This window comes from Nicotiana tabacum, chromosome 18 (genome assembly GCF_000715075.1).
Source record: "Nicotiana tabacum cultivar K326 chromosome 18, ASM71507v2, whole genome shotgun sequence".
NCBI lineage: Eukaryota > Viridiplantae > Streptophyta > Magnoliopsida > Solanales > Solanaceae > Nicotiana > Nicotiana tabacum.
The window spans coordinates 156,062,349-156,083,206 of NC_134097.1; the positions used below are offsets into that span (position 1 = coordinate 156,062,349).

The following is a 20,858-nucleotide window of genomic DNA, read 5'->3' on the forward strand; positions in this document are numbered from 1 at the left end:
CAACCACAAGTCACACAACCAACTCTTAACCGTCTTTGGTTCTCATTGTTGTGTTCGTTTCAGCCATGAACACCGCCTGGTTTCATAAGTGCGTAGAGAACTGACCTTACAAAGTTCTCCTTGAAGCGGCTAACACTTCACACTTACATAGGTGATTTCTAAACGTGTCATCCCGTAAATACACTATTTGATATACCCCGTATCAAAATTATAAATCATTAAAAAGCCTTAATGCTTTATCATTGGTACTGAACATTGTCTCATCACGAGAATGGACCAAAAGTTTAGTTGACAATGTTGAACTGTCATTAATGACTTTGTTTGATCTCTTTGAACCTAGATCTTGGGATCTCCAGTCTTCCAGGTAGAGTTACCGCCATTATGACTTGTTCTCGGCCATAGTCCCATTCCCCTTGATGACTTCTCAACTACCTCTCTAGTTAGGCCTTTTGTAAGTGGTTCCGACACATTATCACTTGACTTTATATAGTCAATCGTGATAATTCCTCTAGAGAGTAATTATCTAACGGTTTTATGTCTTCGTCGTATATGACGAGATTTACCGTTATACATAACACTCCCAGCCCTTCCATTTGCCTCTTGACTATCGCAATGTATGCATATTGGTGCCAACGGTTTGGGCCAAAATGGAATATCTTCCAAGAAATTCTGGAGCCATTCAGCTTCTTCACCGGCTTTATCCAAGGCTATAAACTCAGTCTCCATTGTAGAGCGGGCAATACAAGTTTGTTTGGATGACTTCCAAGATACCGCTCCTCCACCAATAGTGAATACATATCCACTTGTGGACTTAGAATCAGTTGAACTGGTGATCCAATTTGCATCACAGTATCCCTCTATCACTGCAGGATATTTACTGTAGTGCAAAGCAAAGCCCTGGGTATGTTCTAAATATCCCAAAACTCGTTTCATTGTCATCCGATGAGATTGGCCTGGATTGCTCGTATATCGACTCAATTTACTTATAGTATAAGCTATATCTGGTCGTGTACAATTCATGATGTACATTAAGCAACCCAACACACGAGCATAATCCAATTGTGATATGCTTTGGCTTTTGTTCTTTGCTAATGCATGATTCACGTCAATTGGAGTCTTTGATACTTTAAAGCCCAAGTGCTTGAATTTTTCAAGTACTGTCTTAATATAATGAGATTGTGACAATGCCAGACCTTGAGAAGTCTTATGGATCTTAATTCCCAGAATTAAATCAGCAACTCCTAAGTCTTTCATATCAAACTTGCTAGTTAGCATACGCTTAGTAGCATTTATGCTGACAATATCATTACTCATCATGAGCATATCATCCACATATAAGCAAACAATGACTATGTGATTTGGAACATTTTTAATATACACACATTTATCACATTCATTTATCTTAAATCCATTTGACAACATTGTTTGGTCAAATTTCGCATGACATTGTTTGGGTGCTTGTTTTAATCTGTAAAGGGACTTAACAAGTCTACAGACCTTCTTTTCTTTACTTGGAACCACAAACCCTTCAGGTTGTTCCATGTAGATTTCTTCCTCCAACTCTCCATTTAAGAAGGTCGTCTTTACATCCATTTGATGAATTTCAAGACCATAAACTGCAGCTAACGCTATTAACGTTCGTATGGATGTAATTCTTGTAACTGAAGAGTATGTATCAAAATAGTCACGACCTTCTCATTGTCTATAACCTTTGACCACAAGTCTTGCCTTATATTTGTCAATAGTGCCCTCATCTTTCACTTTCCTCTTAAAGATCCATTTAGAACCCAACGATTTATTTCCAGGAGGAAGATCAACCAATTCTCATGTATGGTTGTTCAATATGGATTCTATTTCACTATTGATTGCCTCTTTCTATAACAATGATTCCGAAGAAGACATAGCTTCTTTAAATGTTTGAGGCTCATTTTCCAATAAGAAAGTCACAAAATCTGGTCCAAATGAAGTAAACGTTCCTTGACGTTTACTACGTCTTGGATCCTCCTGATTAAGTGTACTTTCTTTTGTTTCTTCCCGAGGTCGTTTAGATCCTTCACCAATCGACTCACATTCCTTTTTATATGGATATATATTTTCAAAGAACTCAACATTATCTCATTCTATAACCGTATTATTATGAATTTCAGGATTTTTTGATTTATGAACCAGAAATCGATATGCTTTACTATTAGTCGCATATCCTATGAAAACACAATCAATGGTTTTTGGTCCTATTTTTACCCTTTTGGGTTTAGGAACTTGCACTTTTTCCGAACACCCCCACACTTTAAAATAGTTCAAGTTGGGCTTCCTTCATTTCCATTTTTCATATGGAATGGATTGTGTTTTGCTATGGGGTACTCGATTTAGTATTCGGCTAGCCGTAAGAACAGCTTCCCCTCACAAGTTCTGTGGCAAACCAGAACTTATCAATAATGCATTTATCATCTCCTTTAATGAACGATTCTTTCTTTCTGCAATCTTATTGGATTGAGGCGTGTAAGGGGCCGTTGTTTGATGAATAATTCCATATTCTAAACATATTTGTTCAAAAGGAGATTCATATTTACCACTCTATCACTTCTTATCATTTTGATTTTCTTGTTAAGTTGTGTTTCAACTTCATTTTTATATTGCTTGAATGCGTTTATTGCTTCATTTTTACTATTAAGTAAGTAAACATAGCAATATCGAGTACTATCGTCAATAAAAGTTATGAAATACTTCTTTCCACCACGAGATGGTATTGACTTCATGTCACAAATATCAGTGTGAATTAAATCTAAAGGATTTGAATTCCTTTCAACTGACTTATAAGGATGCTTAACATACTTAGATTCCACACATACTTGACATTTTGATTTGTCACATTCAAACTTAGGCAATACTTCCAAATTAATCATTTTCCGCAAGGTTTTATAATTAACGTGACCCAAACGTATATGCCATAATTCATTTGACTCAAGTAAGTAAGACGAAGCTGAAATTTTATTATTATTTTCAACAACCATTACATTCAGTTTGAAAAGTCCCTCAGTGAGGTAACCTTTTCCTACAAACATTTCATTCTTACTTATTACAACCTTATCAGAAACAAAAACACATCTAAAACCATTCTTAACCAGAAGTCCAGTAGAGACTAAGTTCTTCCTAATCTCGAGAACATGAAGGACGTTGTTCAAAGTCACCACTTTGCCGGAAGTCATTTTGAGAAATATCTTCCCACATCCTTCAATCTTGGCCTTTTGCAGCATTTCCCATAGAAATCGTCTCATCGGGTCCAACAGGAGTATAAGTAGCAAAAGCTTCTTTAACAGCACAAACATGACGAGTGGCTCCAGAATCAATCCACCACTCTTTAGGATTGCCCACCAAGTTGCATTCAGAAAGCATGGCACATAAGTCATTAACATCATCATGCTTTTCAACCATGTTTGCTTGACCCTTCTTCTTGTCTTTCTTCGGAGCACGACACTTCGTAGATTTGTACCCGATTTTTCCATAGTTGTAGCAGTTTCCACTGAACCGTTTCTTGCTTGGGTTGTATTTCGGTCCAGAAGACTTCTTCCTCTTTTTGTTCTCTTCAACAATATTTGCTCCCATTATTATTGAGTTTCCACGACCTCTCTTTTCAGTAGCTTTGTTGTCCTCTTTGATTATCAACCGAACAATGAGATCTTCAAGGGACATTTCCTTGCGTTTGTGTGTCAAGTAGTTTTTGAAGTCCTTCCACAAAAGAGGCAACTTCTCAATCATCGCTGCTTCATTGATGACAAGACCTTCAATGAAATTTTTGTTAGTAAAAATACTAAGATTACTACTTTCAACATCAATATTAATTTGATTTATACCTTCAGCAAGGAGATCATGAATAATCACTTGCAATTCCTGGACTTGGGTAATAACAGACTTGCTATCTACCATTTTGTAGTCCAAAAATTTTGCAGCAACAAACTTTTTCAACCCGCCATCTTCGGTTTTGTATTTCTTTTCAAGCGCAATCCACAGTTCTTTTGATGTTTCCACGCCACTATAGACATTATACAAAGCATCCTCCATCCCGCTTAGAATATAATTCTTGCACAAAAAATCTGAATGCTTCCACGCCTCAATCACGAGAAAGCGTTCAGTTTCTGGAGTTTCATTGGACAGCACAGGAACATCTTCCTTGATGAACTTTTGGAGGCTTAGAGTAGTCAAATAGAAGAACATCTTTTGCTGCCAGCGCTTGAAATCAATCCCGAAAATTTTTCCGGGTTTCTCCGTCGGTGCCAATGCTGCCGGTGTTGTTCGGCTTGATGAGGCATTGACAGTCACCATCGAAACAACTTGGTTTATGTTATCATTAGTCATTTCTGTAAAAGAATGACACAAACGTTAAAATCATGTAGATTTTAATATCCAATAGAGTACAAAACCACAAAGGTTTTACTCTCCAGAAACAGTGAGTACAAATACAGAAAATAGTTAAATTCCTTAAGCTTGTTAGTAAATTGTATTTTTAAAATAATTCTGGAAATATAAATGAACATAAACAAAAATGAACATAAACAGAAGTGAACAACGAAATAACAGAAAACCAATTCGAGTCCACTAAATTCATAGTGTCTCCTTAAGGAATTTAATCCCCTTCTAGTACCCAAGGTTATGGATTATTTCCTCTCAGGATAGAACGAATTATACACTGCTCCAGTGTTTCAGCGAACACAAAGTTCAGTAGCAAATCACACTTACTATTGCTTTGTCTGATGCTAAAAGTATGCAGAAGAAGAAGGAGAAACTCAGAAAATCGTAGTGAAATTCTAAGCAGAATAGTGTTGTATTTATAGCCAAAGTTGGGCTGAAATCTGAAGAGGTGCAACTCTTCAGAATGGTTGTTTCTGCAAAACGGCCACAACATAAATGCCATTACATAAATGGCTATTTACTCAACTATAAAGAGGGAAAATTGACTATTAACAAATAAATTTCGTCCAAAAAGTTAATCAATCAATCATTTGACCAAATCCGAATCCGAAGCCGAGCCGAGCGACAACGATGGCGGCGCGAGACTTGCCTTCTTCTCAACTCTTTAAGAGCTAGAAGAAGAGCAATTGCTTATATATACCCATAAAAAACCTTTTCCTCTTCCAATATGAGACAATGTCCATTTACCAAGGGAAAAAACTTAAAATTTCACTCAAAAATTTCATTTCCCATTTACCCTCTTTAAAATATTTAATATATTAATTAAATACATAAAAAACCCAACAGTCCACCCTTGTCGGTAGTGACTTACAGAATATTAACACTGAAAGATAACTACTCCAAGTAACGAGCAGTGACTTGAAAATTAATTAAGATATATAAGTAACTAGCTAAAAACTGAATGTGTATATAACTTAAAACTCAAGTTAAAATTCTTAATTATTCCATTACGTTCTATACTTGGAGCATATATAAGAATATAAAACTGAATGTGTATTTAACTTAAAACTCAAGTTAAAATTCTTAATTATTCCATTACGTTCTATACTTGGAGCATATATAAGAATATAAGTTAACTCATTATTATTCCATCGTAGTATTATAATCACTTGGCCTGTCTTCTTACCTTTCCTCCTATGGTACTTATGGACCACTAGAAATGAAAAGATATTTTACAAAAGTAGCCCAAATCCTAAAATTAGCAAAATAATCAATAGTACCCAGAATTCCTTTTTCTAAGCAATTGAAGTCCTATCCGGATACCAAAAAGAACCATCCTCATTAAATGGCAACCACCTGACATAGAAACCTTCAAACTAAACATAGATGGATCATGCCTAAGTAACCCAAGTAGGGGGTATAGGAGAGATTTTCAGAGATAACAATGGAAACTGGATACTAGGATTCAATATGGGATTTGCCTACGCTACGAATATCCAAATGGAAGCCATGTCCCTATTACAAGGCTTAAAACTAGTCATCCAAAAGAGACTAACCCCTTTAGTCATTGAAACGGACTACCAGGAACTTATCAACCTGATAAACAATGATAATTGTCTTTATCAAAATATTATTGATGATTGCAGGTTCCTATTATCTGAGGCGAGCACGCCACCCTTGAAGCATGCATTCAGAGAAGCTAATGGAGTAGCGGACACCTTAGCCAAGAATGGATGCAGCTTGGACTCTTTTGCTAACTTAATGTTGTATTATTATCCGCCTGTATTTGCTATTCAGTTTTTGATAGAGATGAGATAGGCACTGCGTGGCCTAGTAATGACTACTAAGTTTTTATGTTCTAAATAAATGTCTTTATTTTACAAAAAAAAAAAAAGTATTATAACTCCAGGCTTGCCCTTCTACCAAATTTCACTAACCAAACACTAAAAAAGGTTTAAAAATATAATTTACTACGGTAAAATAATCTCCACAAAGTATTCCCTATTGGAAGCAGTTTACATCAAAATTTTCTTGGAAGATTTACAATTGCAAGGTTGTAGTATATTTCCAAAATTTATCCTACTTCTTATCAAAATTAAATAGAAAATAATTAATGCGAATAAAAGAAGAAATTGTCAAACATGATAATTACAAATAGAAAATAAATTAAATTCACTTTGTCGTACCCTTTACCTCTGGACTATTTACTTTTACTGCATATTCCGGTGAGTAAAGCTCTAACTGACCTTCCTTGTTTGTTGCTGCTATTTTTTGTGCATTTCGCTAGTCATCTAGCTTAGTGTTACAAATTCAAAAAATTAGGAAAATAGAACATTTGAATAATAAAGAGTTCTCTATCTCTTTTTGATGAGTACTAAAGGATAAAAGAAAAGAAAGTAGAATACATTATTTTAAAATATCCCACTTGAAAATAGTGTTTACCTATTTAGTAAGTAGATTATGTTATATTGTATTGTTAATAAGAGGGTGTTTGGATTGGCTTTTAAGCTGGCCAAATGATCAGTTTTAAAGTTTTTTTCTTAAAGTTTTTTTTTCTGTATTTGGTAAAGTTAAAAAATGCTTAAAGTAAATTTAAAACTGATTAAAATAAGTCAAAAGCAATAAGCTGGGCAACCCCAACTTAATACTTTTTGGCTTAAAAGCTATTTCTACTAAAAAGTCTCTTTTTTATGTAAACTACGTACACACGTAGTATAATAAAAAGAATATAAGTAGAAATCTAGACTTCAAATTTATACTTTTCCTAAATTTGAGTAAGCTTACCAGATTGTTCTTGTTTTGATCATCTGATTTTTTTTTTGGTAATTACTATTGACTTTAACAGCATAGTCTGGCGAGTACAACTTCAGCTGACCTTCTTTATCTGTTGATGCTGATTTTGGAGGATTCCCTTTGTGAATCTTGGTATTGGTAGTCATCTTGACAACTGAATGAAAAATAAACCAAATGATTGCAAAAAGAGCTAAAAAATAATATTGTTGTTACGAAATAAAAGCAATTTAGTAAAATATGAACAATAAATAGAGATAGAGAGAAGGAAGAGATTTTCTTCTTCAATTGTGTGTATTTTCCTATCTATTACAAGGCTTTTATATAGGCATAAAAAGTGAAGAAAATATGTCATGGAATATGTCATTGAACATACAAAATATGTCATTGAATATGTCATTAAGCATTTGAGATCAAGATCATGGAAGAAGAGTAGACATCCACCATAATGTGATATTTATCATAACACTCCCTCTTGGATGTCCATAGATAATGTGTCTCGTTAAAACCTTACTAGGAAAAAACTCTATGGGAAAAAATCCTAGTGAAGGAAAAGAGTACACATGTTTAGAAATAGCCTTTTGGTTGCCTCGTTAAAAACCTTGAGGGGAAAAACCCAGTGGGACAAAACCCTGTAAGGGAAAAGAGTACAACGTGTATTAACTCCCCCTGATGTGGGCATCAATTCACATCCATGGTCATTCACATCCCAATCTTGTATACTAGTTTCTTGAAGGTTGACGTAGGTACAGATTTGGTGAACAAATCAACCATATTATCACTTGAACGAATCTGTTGCACATTGATATCACCATTCTTTTGAAGATCATGTGTGAAAAATAACTTTGGTGAAATGTTATAGACCTCAACCAAATACATTCTCGACTTGATTCATGAATAACAATTATCTCAGCATGATTAGAAGAAGTAGCCATGAATGATTGCTTAGTCGATCGCCAAGATATAACAGTGCCTCCACATGTAAACACATAGCATGTTTGAGATCAAGCCTTGTGTGTGTGTCAGATAAATACCCCACATCGGCATAACCAACAAGATCAGTATTGCAATCATTGCCATAAAATAATCCTACATCGGTAATCCCCATTAGATAATGCAATATGTGCTTGATTTCATTTTAATATTTCCTTGAGCGGAGCTATATCTTGCTAAGACATTAACTGAAAAAGCTATGTCAGGCCTTGTAGTGTTAGCAAGATATATTAGCGCACCAATTGCACTAAGATATGGTACTTTAGGACCAAGAAGTTCTTCATTATTTTCACGAGGTCGGAGTAGATCTTTATTATATCGAGTAATCTTATAACCATCGGGGTACTTAATGGATGTTCTTTATCCACATAGAAGCTCTTTAAATTTTTTTTAGTGTATGCTGATTGATTAATAAAAAATTTATCTTTCATATACTCAATTTGTAGACCAAGATAAAAAGTCTTTCCAAGATCTTTTATTTCAAATTCTTTCTTTAAATAGTCTACTGCTTTAGGAAGCTGTCTGGAAGTTGTAATGATATTTGAATCATCAACATACACAGAGATTATAACAAATTTAAATCCAGATCTTTTTATAAAGATACAAGGACAAATTGAATCATTCTTGTACCCTTCTTTCAATAGGTACTCACACAGGCGTTTATACCACATGCGCCATGATTGTTTCAATCCGTATAAGGATTTTTGAAGCTTTATTTAATAAATTTCTTGGAAACATTAATATACTTCAGAACAATTTTAATCGTTCAATGATTTCCATTATATGCATATCAAGTTTTCATGTATTGCCAGTTTAAACCTGAAATGATTATATCCACCATAAGAGACACATGTCTCCATATAATCAATGTGAGGATATTTACTAATTTTCTTGTGTCACAAGTCGTCTTTATGTCTATCGACTTGAACTTTTTGCACAAGAACACATTTATATCTCCATTGGCTTTATACTTTCAGGTGTTGGGACTATCCGCCCAACTTCACATTTTTTCAAGTGAAGTCAATTTCATTGCGTATTTTTCATTTGGCCAATCATTTATCAGTCCAAATTGCATGACAGATTTGAGCTCAAGATCCTCGTCAATATTAATAATATTGAGCGCTACATTATGTTAACAATATCATCGATGATCACTCTACGTCGGTTCCATTATTACCTAATAAAGACATAACTTAGTGAGATCTCTTTATCTCATTATTTTTAGGTACCTGAGCCTCTCACATGAGGTCTTACGAAGTGTTATGTCGTGGTGCTCTTCTAGAGCACTTGCCTCCTTATTATGACCATTTTGAACATTTGCCCCTCTCCTTCTTCAAGGAGTTTTATCTTTGGAACCGATTGGTCTGTTACGCTTCATGCGTGCCATAGACTCTGTCCCTCATGGACTTTATTCTATTTGGAGCATTAGCAGTTGAAATATGACATTTAGCTTTGGGTCAGCAAATGCGTCTGACAATAATTTGTAAATGAATTATCACTTGAACTTCAAGTTCATATTTTCTTGTACGAGGATTTATATGTATTCATAATAATTCATTTCACGTATCACTTTCTCAGCTGCCCATTTTCTCCCCCTAATGTTGGGATCACCAACACATTTCCCAACCTTCTTTGGGAACCCATCTCTTTGCATTATGGTGGCATAATTAAATCATATAGCACATCCATATTTCTATATAGAAATTATTTGGTTCCTGACCCTGAACCGATTGTGATAGGGAGAAATTTTAATAACTTGGCTAGATGAGTACAAGTGCTGGTGTATATTAAATAATACATCTCATACCAAATTTCATTTTGGGAGTTTTGTTCTCTTAACCAATGATTTAGCTATAATTGGAGGCATACAATTTCCACAAAACCAACTTGAATTTAAACTAGTATTATCAAGATAAATCATCATAATTTATATTCTGGAATTGTGCTCTAATAATTTGAGCAAACAATCTTGCAAAAACCAAACTGCAAGTTGATAACAAATGCACATGTGACCATAAAATAGATGCATCTATTAAAATCATATAATAGTAAACGGTCCACATGGCAGGTGACTGGGCCCATATATATTTATTCCTTCTCAGAAATCAAGAGATTCAATCCCAACCTTTAACTGGTATATCATGAAAATAAGCAGCACAAGAGAATTCTTGAAGAATCTTCTATTCTTCAATATATGTCAATATAATTCTTAATTAGTTTTTCGCATCATAATTGAACCGAGATGGTCAATCGGTCGTGCCAATTAATATTTGTTCTAGTAAACCTCTAGTTTACTTGTGGCATATGATTCCAGCATCATACTTATATTTGTGTAGTACAAATTGAAAGAAGATCGAGTAACCTTTCATATTTACCCGGTATGATTATAGAAATATGAAGATATTCAATCTTCCTTTCATTTATAGTCTCAATATGCCAATCACTTTGACTTATATATTTGAAATTCAAAAAGTTTCTTTTGAGACTTTACAATATCAATATCATGAATAATTTTATTCATCCGGATAGTAACAAATTAGTTTTTCCGGAGCTTTTAACAACTTTTATACTACAAGTTCTTTTATCATACCATTCATATGGTAAATGTCTCCTTCACGGATAAAATTATATCATAATAAATTGTCATGGTCAAAATCATCATAAGCAAAATTATTTCTTGCTTTAACTTTGCCTTTAATAACTTTTATAAGGCATGGCAAAATAATATTTGGCGTATCACATGTATGCGACCAATGACATATTCATGTAACCACACAATAATATTTATTCTCTTTATTTCACTCAAACCTCCCTTAGAGGTGAGTTGTGCGGTATTCATATAATCATGAATTGCATGTCTTTATTCATTGCTTTTATCACATATTGTCACATTCAACTTTAGGAATGGGTTTGCATTCTCAATGCTTATCACAAGTCACATTCTTTTCAAGGAATGGATCATAATCAAGAACGTGCTTTATTATTTTCATACCAATTTGATGGTAAACATTGCCTTCACATTTTTGAAGGACTATTTTGAGAACCCTTATTGTTCTCCTTTTATAATCATAGTGATGATTATTATTATTTTGATCTTTGGAATGCCCACGTTCGTTGTTCAACCACTTGTCTTCATTTAAACTTATTATTCACTGCTACCACATTCACTTCAAGAATGGAGCAAATCAAGTGGGACAATCTTCATGCCTTTAATGAAAAATATATTATTTTTCTTTAGTCATCATTATATCATCAATATGGTATAGTGGGACTCAAACCCAATGTCTTACCAATATAAAGACATGTTAGACCATAATAAATTGGGACTAGAACCCAACTCTTATCATTATGGAGCATCCCGATGTCTTACCCTCAATCAGTGGCATAATAGGCTAAACAATATTGAGATTCATTCTCAAGCCTTAATTTCAAACACATGCCAAGAAAGTTATACACAACTAATTTGCAACTTAGCAAATCAAATTTGCTTTCTTAAATAAGTATATAAATCTCAAATCAACGTAAAGTTTTATTAATTATTTGTAGCACCTATATAAAATACAACCTTTTGTAGTCAGAATATTTCTTCTAAATTCTATTAGAGTTTAAATGGATTATAAAATTATTGTCATAATATTTATTGACTCTCTCTCAAAAATATTGTTGTTTTCGGGGTATACCCTACCTATTGGATTTGATTTAACGTCATGACTTTCCTTCACTCAATTCAACCAAGCAATTAGTGAATAAATTTATCAAAAGTATATCATATAGGTAACACCACATATATAGTACTAATACATAAATTCAGCATTTATATTACCTGAAAAGTGACAGTATAGTTAACAACTTACCAGTTGTAGCTTGTGCATCATTCATATAAAATACTTAAAAATGGTAAGTCAGTAGCAAGCATCAAGTAGGTCATGGATACTCGAAAATACCTCTTCTAGTAGTCATACTAATCACTGTTTACTTTCAAATGATACGGCCATAAATTATGAAGTATACTTTCTCAGTAGCTGATTTGTTTTCCAAATTTCAAAGAAGTAATTAATCAACCTAGATAAAGATGTGAAGTATTTCTTATTTTCTTCAAGATGATTTATTCTTCTATGACAATTTTTTTTATTCTCCCTTTTTTTTTTTTACTATATGCAAGTGCAAAAATCCAAAAGGAAAAAATATTCATCCAAGTAAAAGAAAATGTTAAAAGCGGTAGGACAAATTTAAGATAGTTAACACACAAATATGTATAAGACAACTTATATAACATATCCTTGGTTACCATGACATGCCTCATATCAACAATTAACTGCTACTATGATTTTCACATATAGAACTTCGAAAATTTTATTCCATTCATGTGATATGAATGATGTAACATTAATATGTGCTTTATACAATACATGTATGGTACGATGTTGTGTGCATATGAGATATTAAAGGATGACAAGTATAACATAATTATACCTTCTTGCGTTCCATTACTTACTATATGTAGTTTCTTTTTACATCTAACCATGAGATGATATGTATGACTTCTAATTGCAATCTTTCCGGATGTAGGAAATATTTTGTAGATATATATACAATTGGTTAGAGACTCGTGCTGATAACGTGTTATGAAATAAAAGCAATTTAGTAAAACATGAACAAGAAATAAAAGCAATTTAGTAAAACATGAAAAAAAAATAGAGATAGAGAGAAGGAAGAGATTTTCTTCTTCAATTGTGTGCATTTTCCTATCTATTACAAGGTCTTTATATAGACATAAAAAGTGAAGAAAATATGTCATGGAATATGTCATTGAACATACAAAATATGTCATTGAATATGTCATTAAGCATTTGAGATCAAGATCATGAAAGAAGAGTAGACGTCCACCATAATGTGATATTTATCATAACAATTGTCAAATATATAGAGAAAAATCGGGATTTTTTATTTTTATTCAATAGGGTTTGGAAAGCGGTGCAAATGAATGGAACTCCTGGCCATCATTGCTAGGTGTCTATTTTTCTTTTGACATTTGTAGATATGTGGTAGTTTACGGAGAACTGAAACTTGTACGACTTTTATATACTATCTAGAGCTAGAAATAGTTGGGGGAGTGTTATAAATATATTATATTATGAATATTCATTTAGTACTCCGTTGTAAATAAGCTTCCTGAAGAAGCTTATTCATATGAGACTCCACCGTAAATATAGTTATCTATTTAGTACTCTATTGGAAATAAGCTTACTGAAAAAGCTTATCATTTCGGTACTCCATTATGGATGAATATTACCCCCGACAGAATATTATCTATATCTGGTACAGTAGAAGCTTACAAGCAACTTACAAGAAGCTTATACAGCAGCTTGCAGTAGCAGCTTACACAACAACTTCCTTTCTTCTATAAATAGAGGAGATTTCAGTTCATTATGTACATGAATTTGAAGTTGAATAATAAATCTTTCTCTCTCTCTCTACTTGTCTTTGATTTCTTTACTTTAAAGTCTTTATTTTATAACACGTTATCAGCACGAGACTCTGCCATTTTGAGCACTTACTTCAAATTTAATTTCTATTTTAGTGTTCATCTCTGATGTATGACGACGCTCTTACATCCGTGGTAGATCTTGTTCATTCCGAGCATCATAAGGCAGATTATATCCTTGAGGTGGTGAGCTTTTCTTCTTGGCGGTAGAGATGTGGATATCACTTACGTCTGGAGTGACCAAATTTGTGTGAAGTAATTTGAGCCTTTTGCTTATATTTGGTTTAATATCTTTATCATCGCTTTCCTGGTTCTATGCTATGTATACAATACCTATTTTGGTATTGTATATTTCCTTCATCCTAACTATCATAATAAAGGATTATGAAGTGGATAACATTGTTAGATCCACTTATACTCCAGCAGAGTTTGCAAGAAATATACAACCACCAGAAGTGGTTATGTTTCGTATATCTCATTGTAACTAAATTTTTGTTAACCACCAGAAGTGATATATGCCTATGGCCACCAGAAGTGATAATTTAGACTTTCTATGGTTACAATTGAAGATAAGCTAGAGAAAACATTTCTCTATATTACTTGCATGCCTCGATTTACTCCTGAAGTAGCAATATCTTAAAAGAGGTTCTAAGCCGTCACACAATTTGGTGTGATTAATGCACGCTCAAATAATTATGTTCCATTCCCGGAAGGATGAGAACTTTTGATAAATATTAATTCATAATTGAAGTGAATGTGACTATATTAATAAAGCTCGTAAATATGAATACGCTTTTAATGTAAATGTATTACAGTTCACCTCCAGAAGAGGTAATATGATTGAGAGATATATACTCAATTTTTCGTATTTTAAATTTGCTCCTGAAGAAGTAACACAATGAAATTTTCTCTTGAAGCAGGAAAATATTATGAAACTATGTCTTTCTTGTGCTTAAATAAAATAATAAGCTATTCAAAGTTATTTTTGAAGCAAATTTTCATTCCCTGGAGTGAATGAAGAAATACCACAACTCACCTCCTGAAGAGGTAGAATAACAAAGGATATAAATCTTGTTTTTGTGGCATAAAGATCATTGTCACACGTACCCGTTGTACGTGAAATATCTTGGATAATTTTATTAAATATCAATCAAAGGCAAAAGTATTCTTATAGAATGCTTTCTACTACAACCATATTAATATGTTATGGTTAGTTATCGTGTTCCCCGAAGAAAATAACAACTCATGTATCTTTTCCAGAAAGATGTAATGACTAGGTGGTTGCCGATTTGATATAAAATATTCAAACGTTAATGGCGTTTCTCCTTGAAAGAGATATTTGTCACAAAGTTGGTGGTAAAAATACTGAAATTCTTAATTTCTTATATTTATAAATTTAGAGTTGTCTTTATAATATTCATTTGATTATGATTTTCTCTCATGATACTAGAAGTTTCTGAGCAATATTTGATAGTACAAAATATATCAACAACTCCTGAAGAGCTAACTGTTTGTCTAGAAGACACATGACACTAGTAGTGTCTGATAAATATTTGATTGTGAAAAATAAATTGAAGGCTCCCGAAGAGCTTATATGTAAATTTGTCATTCTTATTATATGATTGTGGTCAAAACCTATGTTGTAGTAAACCCGAAGTTTACTAATACAACTGGCTATCATATTGAGACTAAAAATGATTGAAAGATTGAAAATCTTCACGTTTCCACAATCATAGGGGGTAAAATAATATGTATATGAGAAGTTACCCGCCTTATATCTTCAATTTGTACTACATCATGTATCATAGTAAACCAGAAGTTTACTAATGCAAAAGTTTATGCCATAGTAAACTAGAAGTTTACTAAGAGATAGCACATGCTATGATAAACTTGAAATTTTCATTTGCCATTTTTTTGAGCTATTTGATAATTCAGATAATCATATACTGAATAACTAGAAGATTCTTCAAGAATTCTCTTGTGTTGCTTGTTCTCATAATAAATTGATTATACCAGCTAAAGTTGGGATTAAAATCCCTAATTCTGAAATATACAAAAAGTGAATATGTGCCCATTCACCTATCATGTGAACCACTTATAGATGCATATATGAGACGTTTACATGTGCGATTATTGTCAACCTGCAGTTTGGCATGTGAAATTGCTTTTCTCAGTTATGAGAATAATTTTCAGATTATTAAATCAAGATAGTTCATCTTGATGATGCTGGTTTATATCCAAGCTAGTTTAAAATTGAATACCTCCTATTAATGGTTAAACCATTACCTATGAGAACAAAGTTTCATGTGTTGGTCTAAGATTTTCTAAAATTGCATATAGCAACACTTGTATGCATCAGACCGACAATATATGATAAGTCCTCCCCTCACAATTGGTTTAGGATCAGAAACCAAATATTTTTACTATCTTTTGATGTGTGGTATATGATTAATTTCTCTACCACAATGCACAAAGATATATTTCCTAAAGAAGGTTGAGAATATATGTTACTTTTTCTAACATTTGGGGAATGAAATAAACAGCTGAAAAATATGCTATATGAATCGAATTATCATTAATATGATCCTCACTTAGAAGATAATTCAAGTCAAATGCTATAAGCATTTGCTGATCCAAAATTAAATATCATATTTCAGCTGTAAATGCTCCTATTAAAATTAAAGTCCCCGAATGATAGAGTTTACTGTACGCATGAAGCGTGGTAGACCAATCGGATCCAAAGGTAATAATTCTTGAAAAATGATAGGATCTAATGATCAAAATGATCATAATAGGGAGGAAATGAGCTCCAGAAGAGCCCATGACATAACATTTCATGAAATTTCAGAAGAAGTTCAGGTACCTGAAAATAAAGAAAGTGATGAGATCTCAACAAGTTATGTCGATTAGGAAACGATACAAAATGATCGTCGACGATATATTTGATACAATATAGTGCACAATATTGTAAAAGATTGTGAGGATCAGACTTATAGTCCTGACGCCTGAAGATGCCATGCCATTTAAATGCAAGTCATAACCTATATGACTCATTTGATTAAATCTCTATAAAGATCCCTCAAGGATTTAAAATGCTTGAAGCATATAATTCAAAGTCTCAGAAAATGTACTCAATTAGATTACAAAGATCTTTGTACAATTTAAAGCAATCTGGGCACATGTGTTATAATCGCCTCAGTGAATATTTGCTGAAAAAGGGTTACATAAATGATGTTATGTCCATGTATTTTTATAAAGTTGTAGACAATAAATTTGGTTCGAGAAAATAAAATCAAGACCACAAAATATCGCAACAATCGTAGTATTTTATTTCGAATATTTGAGTGTTACAATCTCTATGAATCCTCTGATTCTTCCTTTCAATGGTTAATAAATTCAAGTGCCTTTGAGCTTGATCTTGAATATGTATTTGTTGCCTCGAACGATGATTTTGCTCTTGAGCTTGAGCTTGATTGCTTGAACTTGACTTTGATTTGTTCTTCATTCTTGAACTTGCACTTGATTTCTTGAACTTGAACTTGAAGCCTGAAACTTGTGGAGGAATTTGCAGCGTTTGATCCACGAGCTCTTTCTTGATTTTTGTTATAACTTCTGGTGTCTTTTCTGAGTTATAAAGACCCCTATTTATAGTTGTGGGAGGGAAGAGTTGTGATAAGAACAAACTCTTTCCGACCAATTAAATTGAAGTGTGACATGACCGCATTTGATTGGCCAGAACATGTCACTTGTACACGTGGCGCGATTTCATTGGCTTTTTAGTGTGACTTGGCATGCCTTGTCATTTTGACACGTGGCATTGTCCTATTGGCTCTTCCGCTTGACTTGGTGCGCCATGTCATTTGACACGTGGCACCAAACTGGGCCTCTAGGAAGATGTCATCTTGGGCTTAATGAAGTGGGTGCATCACTTTAGCCCAATAGATTAAGACTTATTTATTTAATCCATATATATTGGACTAATATAGTTAATTCAATTATATTAGCCCATATCTTTATTTGGACCAATATATCTTGAATTTAAAATATAGTCCAAATTATTTTATGAATTTAATTTCAATAAAATTTATATGCCTACAAATGCCCCATACTTCAAGGCTTGTTAAAGCATAACTTTGTTGAGTTTTAATGACAAGGCTTGAAGTAACACGTGGAATAGCTTGAGCTCTTGGCTCCAGATCGCATCTCAAATATAAAGCTTGTAGACTTTCATTCAATAATCTTTTACTTCCTTTAGAAAGATTATGTATTTTGCTAAGTTGTTGTTTGTCTTGTAGCTTTTAACGTTAAACTTCAAAGAAGAATGGTGATAGATAGATTCCAAAGTACTTACCTTTGCTAGTGGCACGTGGGTTTAGCAATATTTGTGAGAACCTGCACTTTTTGTTGTTTCAAATAAGGAAACAAACAACAACTCTTTTTTTCTATAATAATGACTTGCCATATTATCCAACTTCAATTCAACTTTGAGTAGGATAATGCTAACCGCCTTAATAACAGAGTCCTTTTAGAAGACAAATTATATCAGTTATCCCACGATTTGAATACAAGTTCTAGCCGCAATTGATCTCAATTCCAAATAGCATTTTCAATTGCTTTTGGATTCCTGCGAAGACAATCCTATTACGAAGTAACAATGCAGTATCCGAATCCGACATGAAAAATAATTGCAATATCCCACATCGGTATTTGTCCTCTCGCAGCTGCCTTTTGAGATCTATATAAACCCTAGCGTCGTATTTGTTTAGCATCAATTCGCAGTATTTGCAAGCCACTTGAGTCTAGTTTTGTAGACTTGGAAGCATTAACGTAAAAGTAATTTCTTCTTCTTTTCTTGTGCTTTTCTTATTTTGTTGTCTTTTTTTTTGTAGTTCAAGCGAGAAGGATGTGTTTTTGTTTAACAAGATGATCCACGCATGAAGGAGGCGGTTTAGGGTATGAGGGGATGGGTATTCACCCCTGCCCAAATATCGGAGGGATTACTTTTATGGCCCAACTACCGGATAGATTACTCTCAATGTGGCCCGACTACTGAAGAGATTACTCTCCAAATGGCCCGACTACCGGAGAAATTACTCTCAATGTGGCCCGACTACCGGAGAGATTACTCTCAAAATGGCCCGACTACTGGAGAGATTACTCTCAATGTGACCCGACTACTGGAGAGATTACTCTCAAAATGGCCCAACTACCGAAGAGATTACTCTCAATGTGGCCCGACTACCGAAGAGATTACTCTCAATGTGGCCCGACTATCGGAGAGATTACTCTCAAATTGGCCTGACTACCGGAGAGATTACTCTCAATGTGGCCCGACTACCGGAGAGATTACTCTCAAAATGGCCCGACTACCGGAGAGATTACTCTCAATGTGGCCCGACTACCGGAGAGATTACTCTCAAAATGGCCCGACTACCGAAGAGATTACTCTCAATGTGGACCGACTATCGGAGAGATTACTCTCAAATTGGCCCGACTACTGGAGAGATTACTCTCAATGTGGCCCGACTACCGGAGAGAATTTCATCCATTTAGACCTTTGTACCCATTCTAATATTCTTGATTTGGACTTTGATGACCCCTCTTTTCTTTCTTTTTTTAGCACGAAGAGATGGCAAATTTCAGGGACTATACCTCACCTTCCTCCAAACTTAGATATCTCATCATCGATACTGAAGATGACATAGAACAAACCAAGCTTTTGGTTCACACCTCACAAGCTGGCCGATATGCAGTCTCATGGCCTCCTCTAAGGAACTCCCTTTATGTAGAAAACTAGACCTTGGAGCACAAATCGATTTCTAATCCATTATCCAAGATGTGGTCTCTCCAACCGCCAATCCATCGCCATGTAAATATTTCTATCACCCTTCCAAACTTAGGGAGTCGCATAATTTAAGGCGAAGTCCATTGGGGAAACACAACAACAATTGAGGATGAGTATCATCATATCCCAGGATATTGGGAATGGGCTGAAGACGTACTTGGTGGAAGCCAACAAACTCTGAGTACAACAAAGATTTACGATGTTGTCTATGCCTCACTTTTCACTTATGATCGAAACTCGAACATTTTGCAAGCATTTTGTGAGGCTTGGTGCCCCAAGACGAACACACTTCTTACATCAGCTGTGGAGCTATCTATATCTCTTTGGGACTTACATATCCTTAGGGGTTTGCCCATTGCAGGTTCTCTGTACGAAGAAGCGGTACCTGAGACAAAAGAACTCATCGGTTTGGATGAAAAACAAATTAGATTTATTCCTCGATCTTGCGAGTATTTATTTGCTGCATTTCATCATCTTAAAGAAGGTACAGGTGCTACCCAAAAGGTCTCCTTCAGCAAGTGGACAAGTTTTTGGTATAAAAAAACTTTAATATATAGACTTGCCCCACTGCGAAAGGAAAAGAAATCCGCACGCCTAAAGTCAACACATAATCCTAATAGAATTATTCCCGAGACGACGAGGTGGTCGAGTGATCAAGAAACTATATTCTCCGAGCTTAGGTTGAGGTCTAACAAGAAAGATGAAACATATGTAGCGGCATTCTTATCAATTTGGCTATGTGCCTTTGTCTTTCCCAAGGTAGAAAATTCCATTCATCCTGAGACATTTAAGGTGGCAAGCATGATAGCAGGTGGGCGAAAGATTAGCCTTACAGTCCCAGTTTTGGCGAGTATTTATCATGGTTTGAATAAGATTTCGTGTTCTTCCCAACTTGATCAGGTCAAAGTTCTTTTCCCATTCATTATATTTACGGCTGGCTTGCACATTACTTCAAAACCCATTATCCACTTGCTAAGGGTCTGTTTGTCCCTTTGATGATGGCATACTCAGGAGAGGGGGATGCAAGGTACTTTGACGAGAAGGATGGAAGAAAACGCATCCACAATGGGGAGGATATAGTTTGGACACCAACAATGTTAACCAATTCCCGTCCTTATTATTATGTGGATAACGATGCCCCTCAAGAGTTGGAATCAAATTACTTCATGAACTTACGTTTTAATTACCTCCCTTTGAGGTATGGTAACTCATTCATCATCGATCCATATAGCCCGAGTCGGTTTGGTCGTCAATTTGGATTTTACCAAAACGTCCCCGGCTTCTTGGAGAACGATATCCGTAACACCTCTCTAGATAAAGGAATCATATTTTGGAGGA

General features: G+C 34.3%; 1 protein-coding gene across 1 annotated transcript; it reads right to left on the reverse strand.

The window, feature by feature from the left end:
- Positions 1–2,970: 2,970 nt before the first annotated feature.
- LOC142172853 (uncharacterized) lies at positions 2,971–7,493 on the reverse strand. Its single transcript, XM_075236517.1, has 4 exons — positions 7,192–7,493; positions 6,601–6,698; positions 3,852–4,355; positions 2,971–3,779 (listed from the first exon to the last, which is right to left on the reverse strand). The coding sequence occupies exons 3-4, from the start codon at positions 4,351–4,353 to the stop codon at positions 3,232–3,234; spliced, it is 1,050 nt and encodes a 349-aa protein (XP_075092618.1). The 5' UTR covers positions 4,354–4,355; positions 6,601–6,698; positions 7,192–7,493; the 3' UTR covers positions 2,971–3,231.
- Positions 7,494–20,858: the final 13,365 nt, after the last annotated feature.

Excerpts from the sequence above, each read along its gene's own strand:
- LOC142172853 (XM_075236517.1), bottom strand. The coding sequence starts at position 4,353 with ATGACTAATGATAACATAAACCAAGTTGTTTCGATGGTGACTGTCAAT. Across the intron at positions 3,780-3,851 it reads TCATGATCTCCTTGCTGAAG|GTCTTGTCATCAATGAAGCA; the intron begins GTATAAATCAAA and ends ATTTCATTGAAG.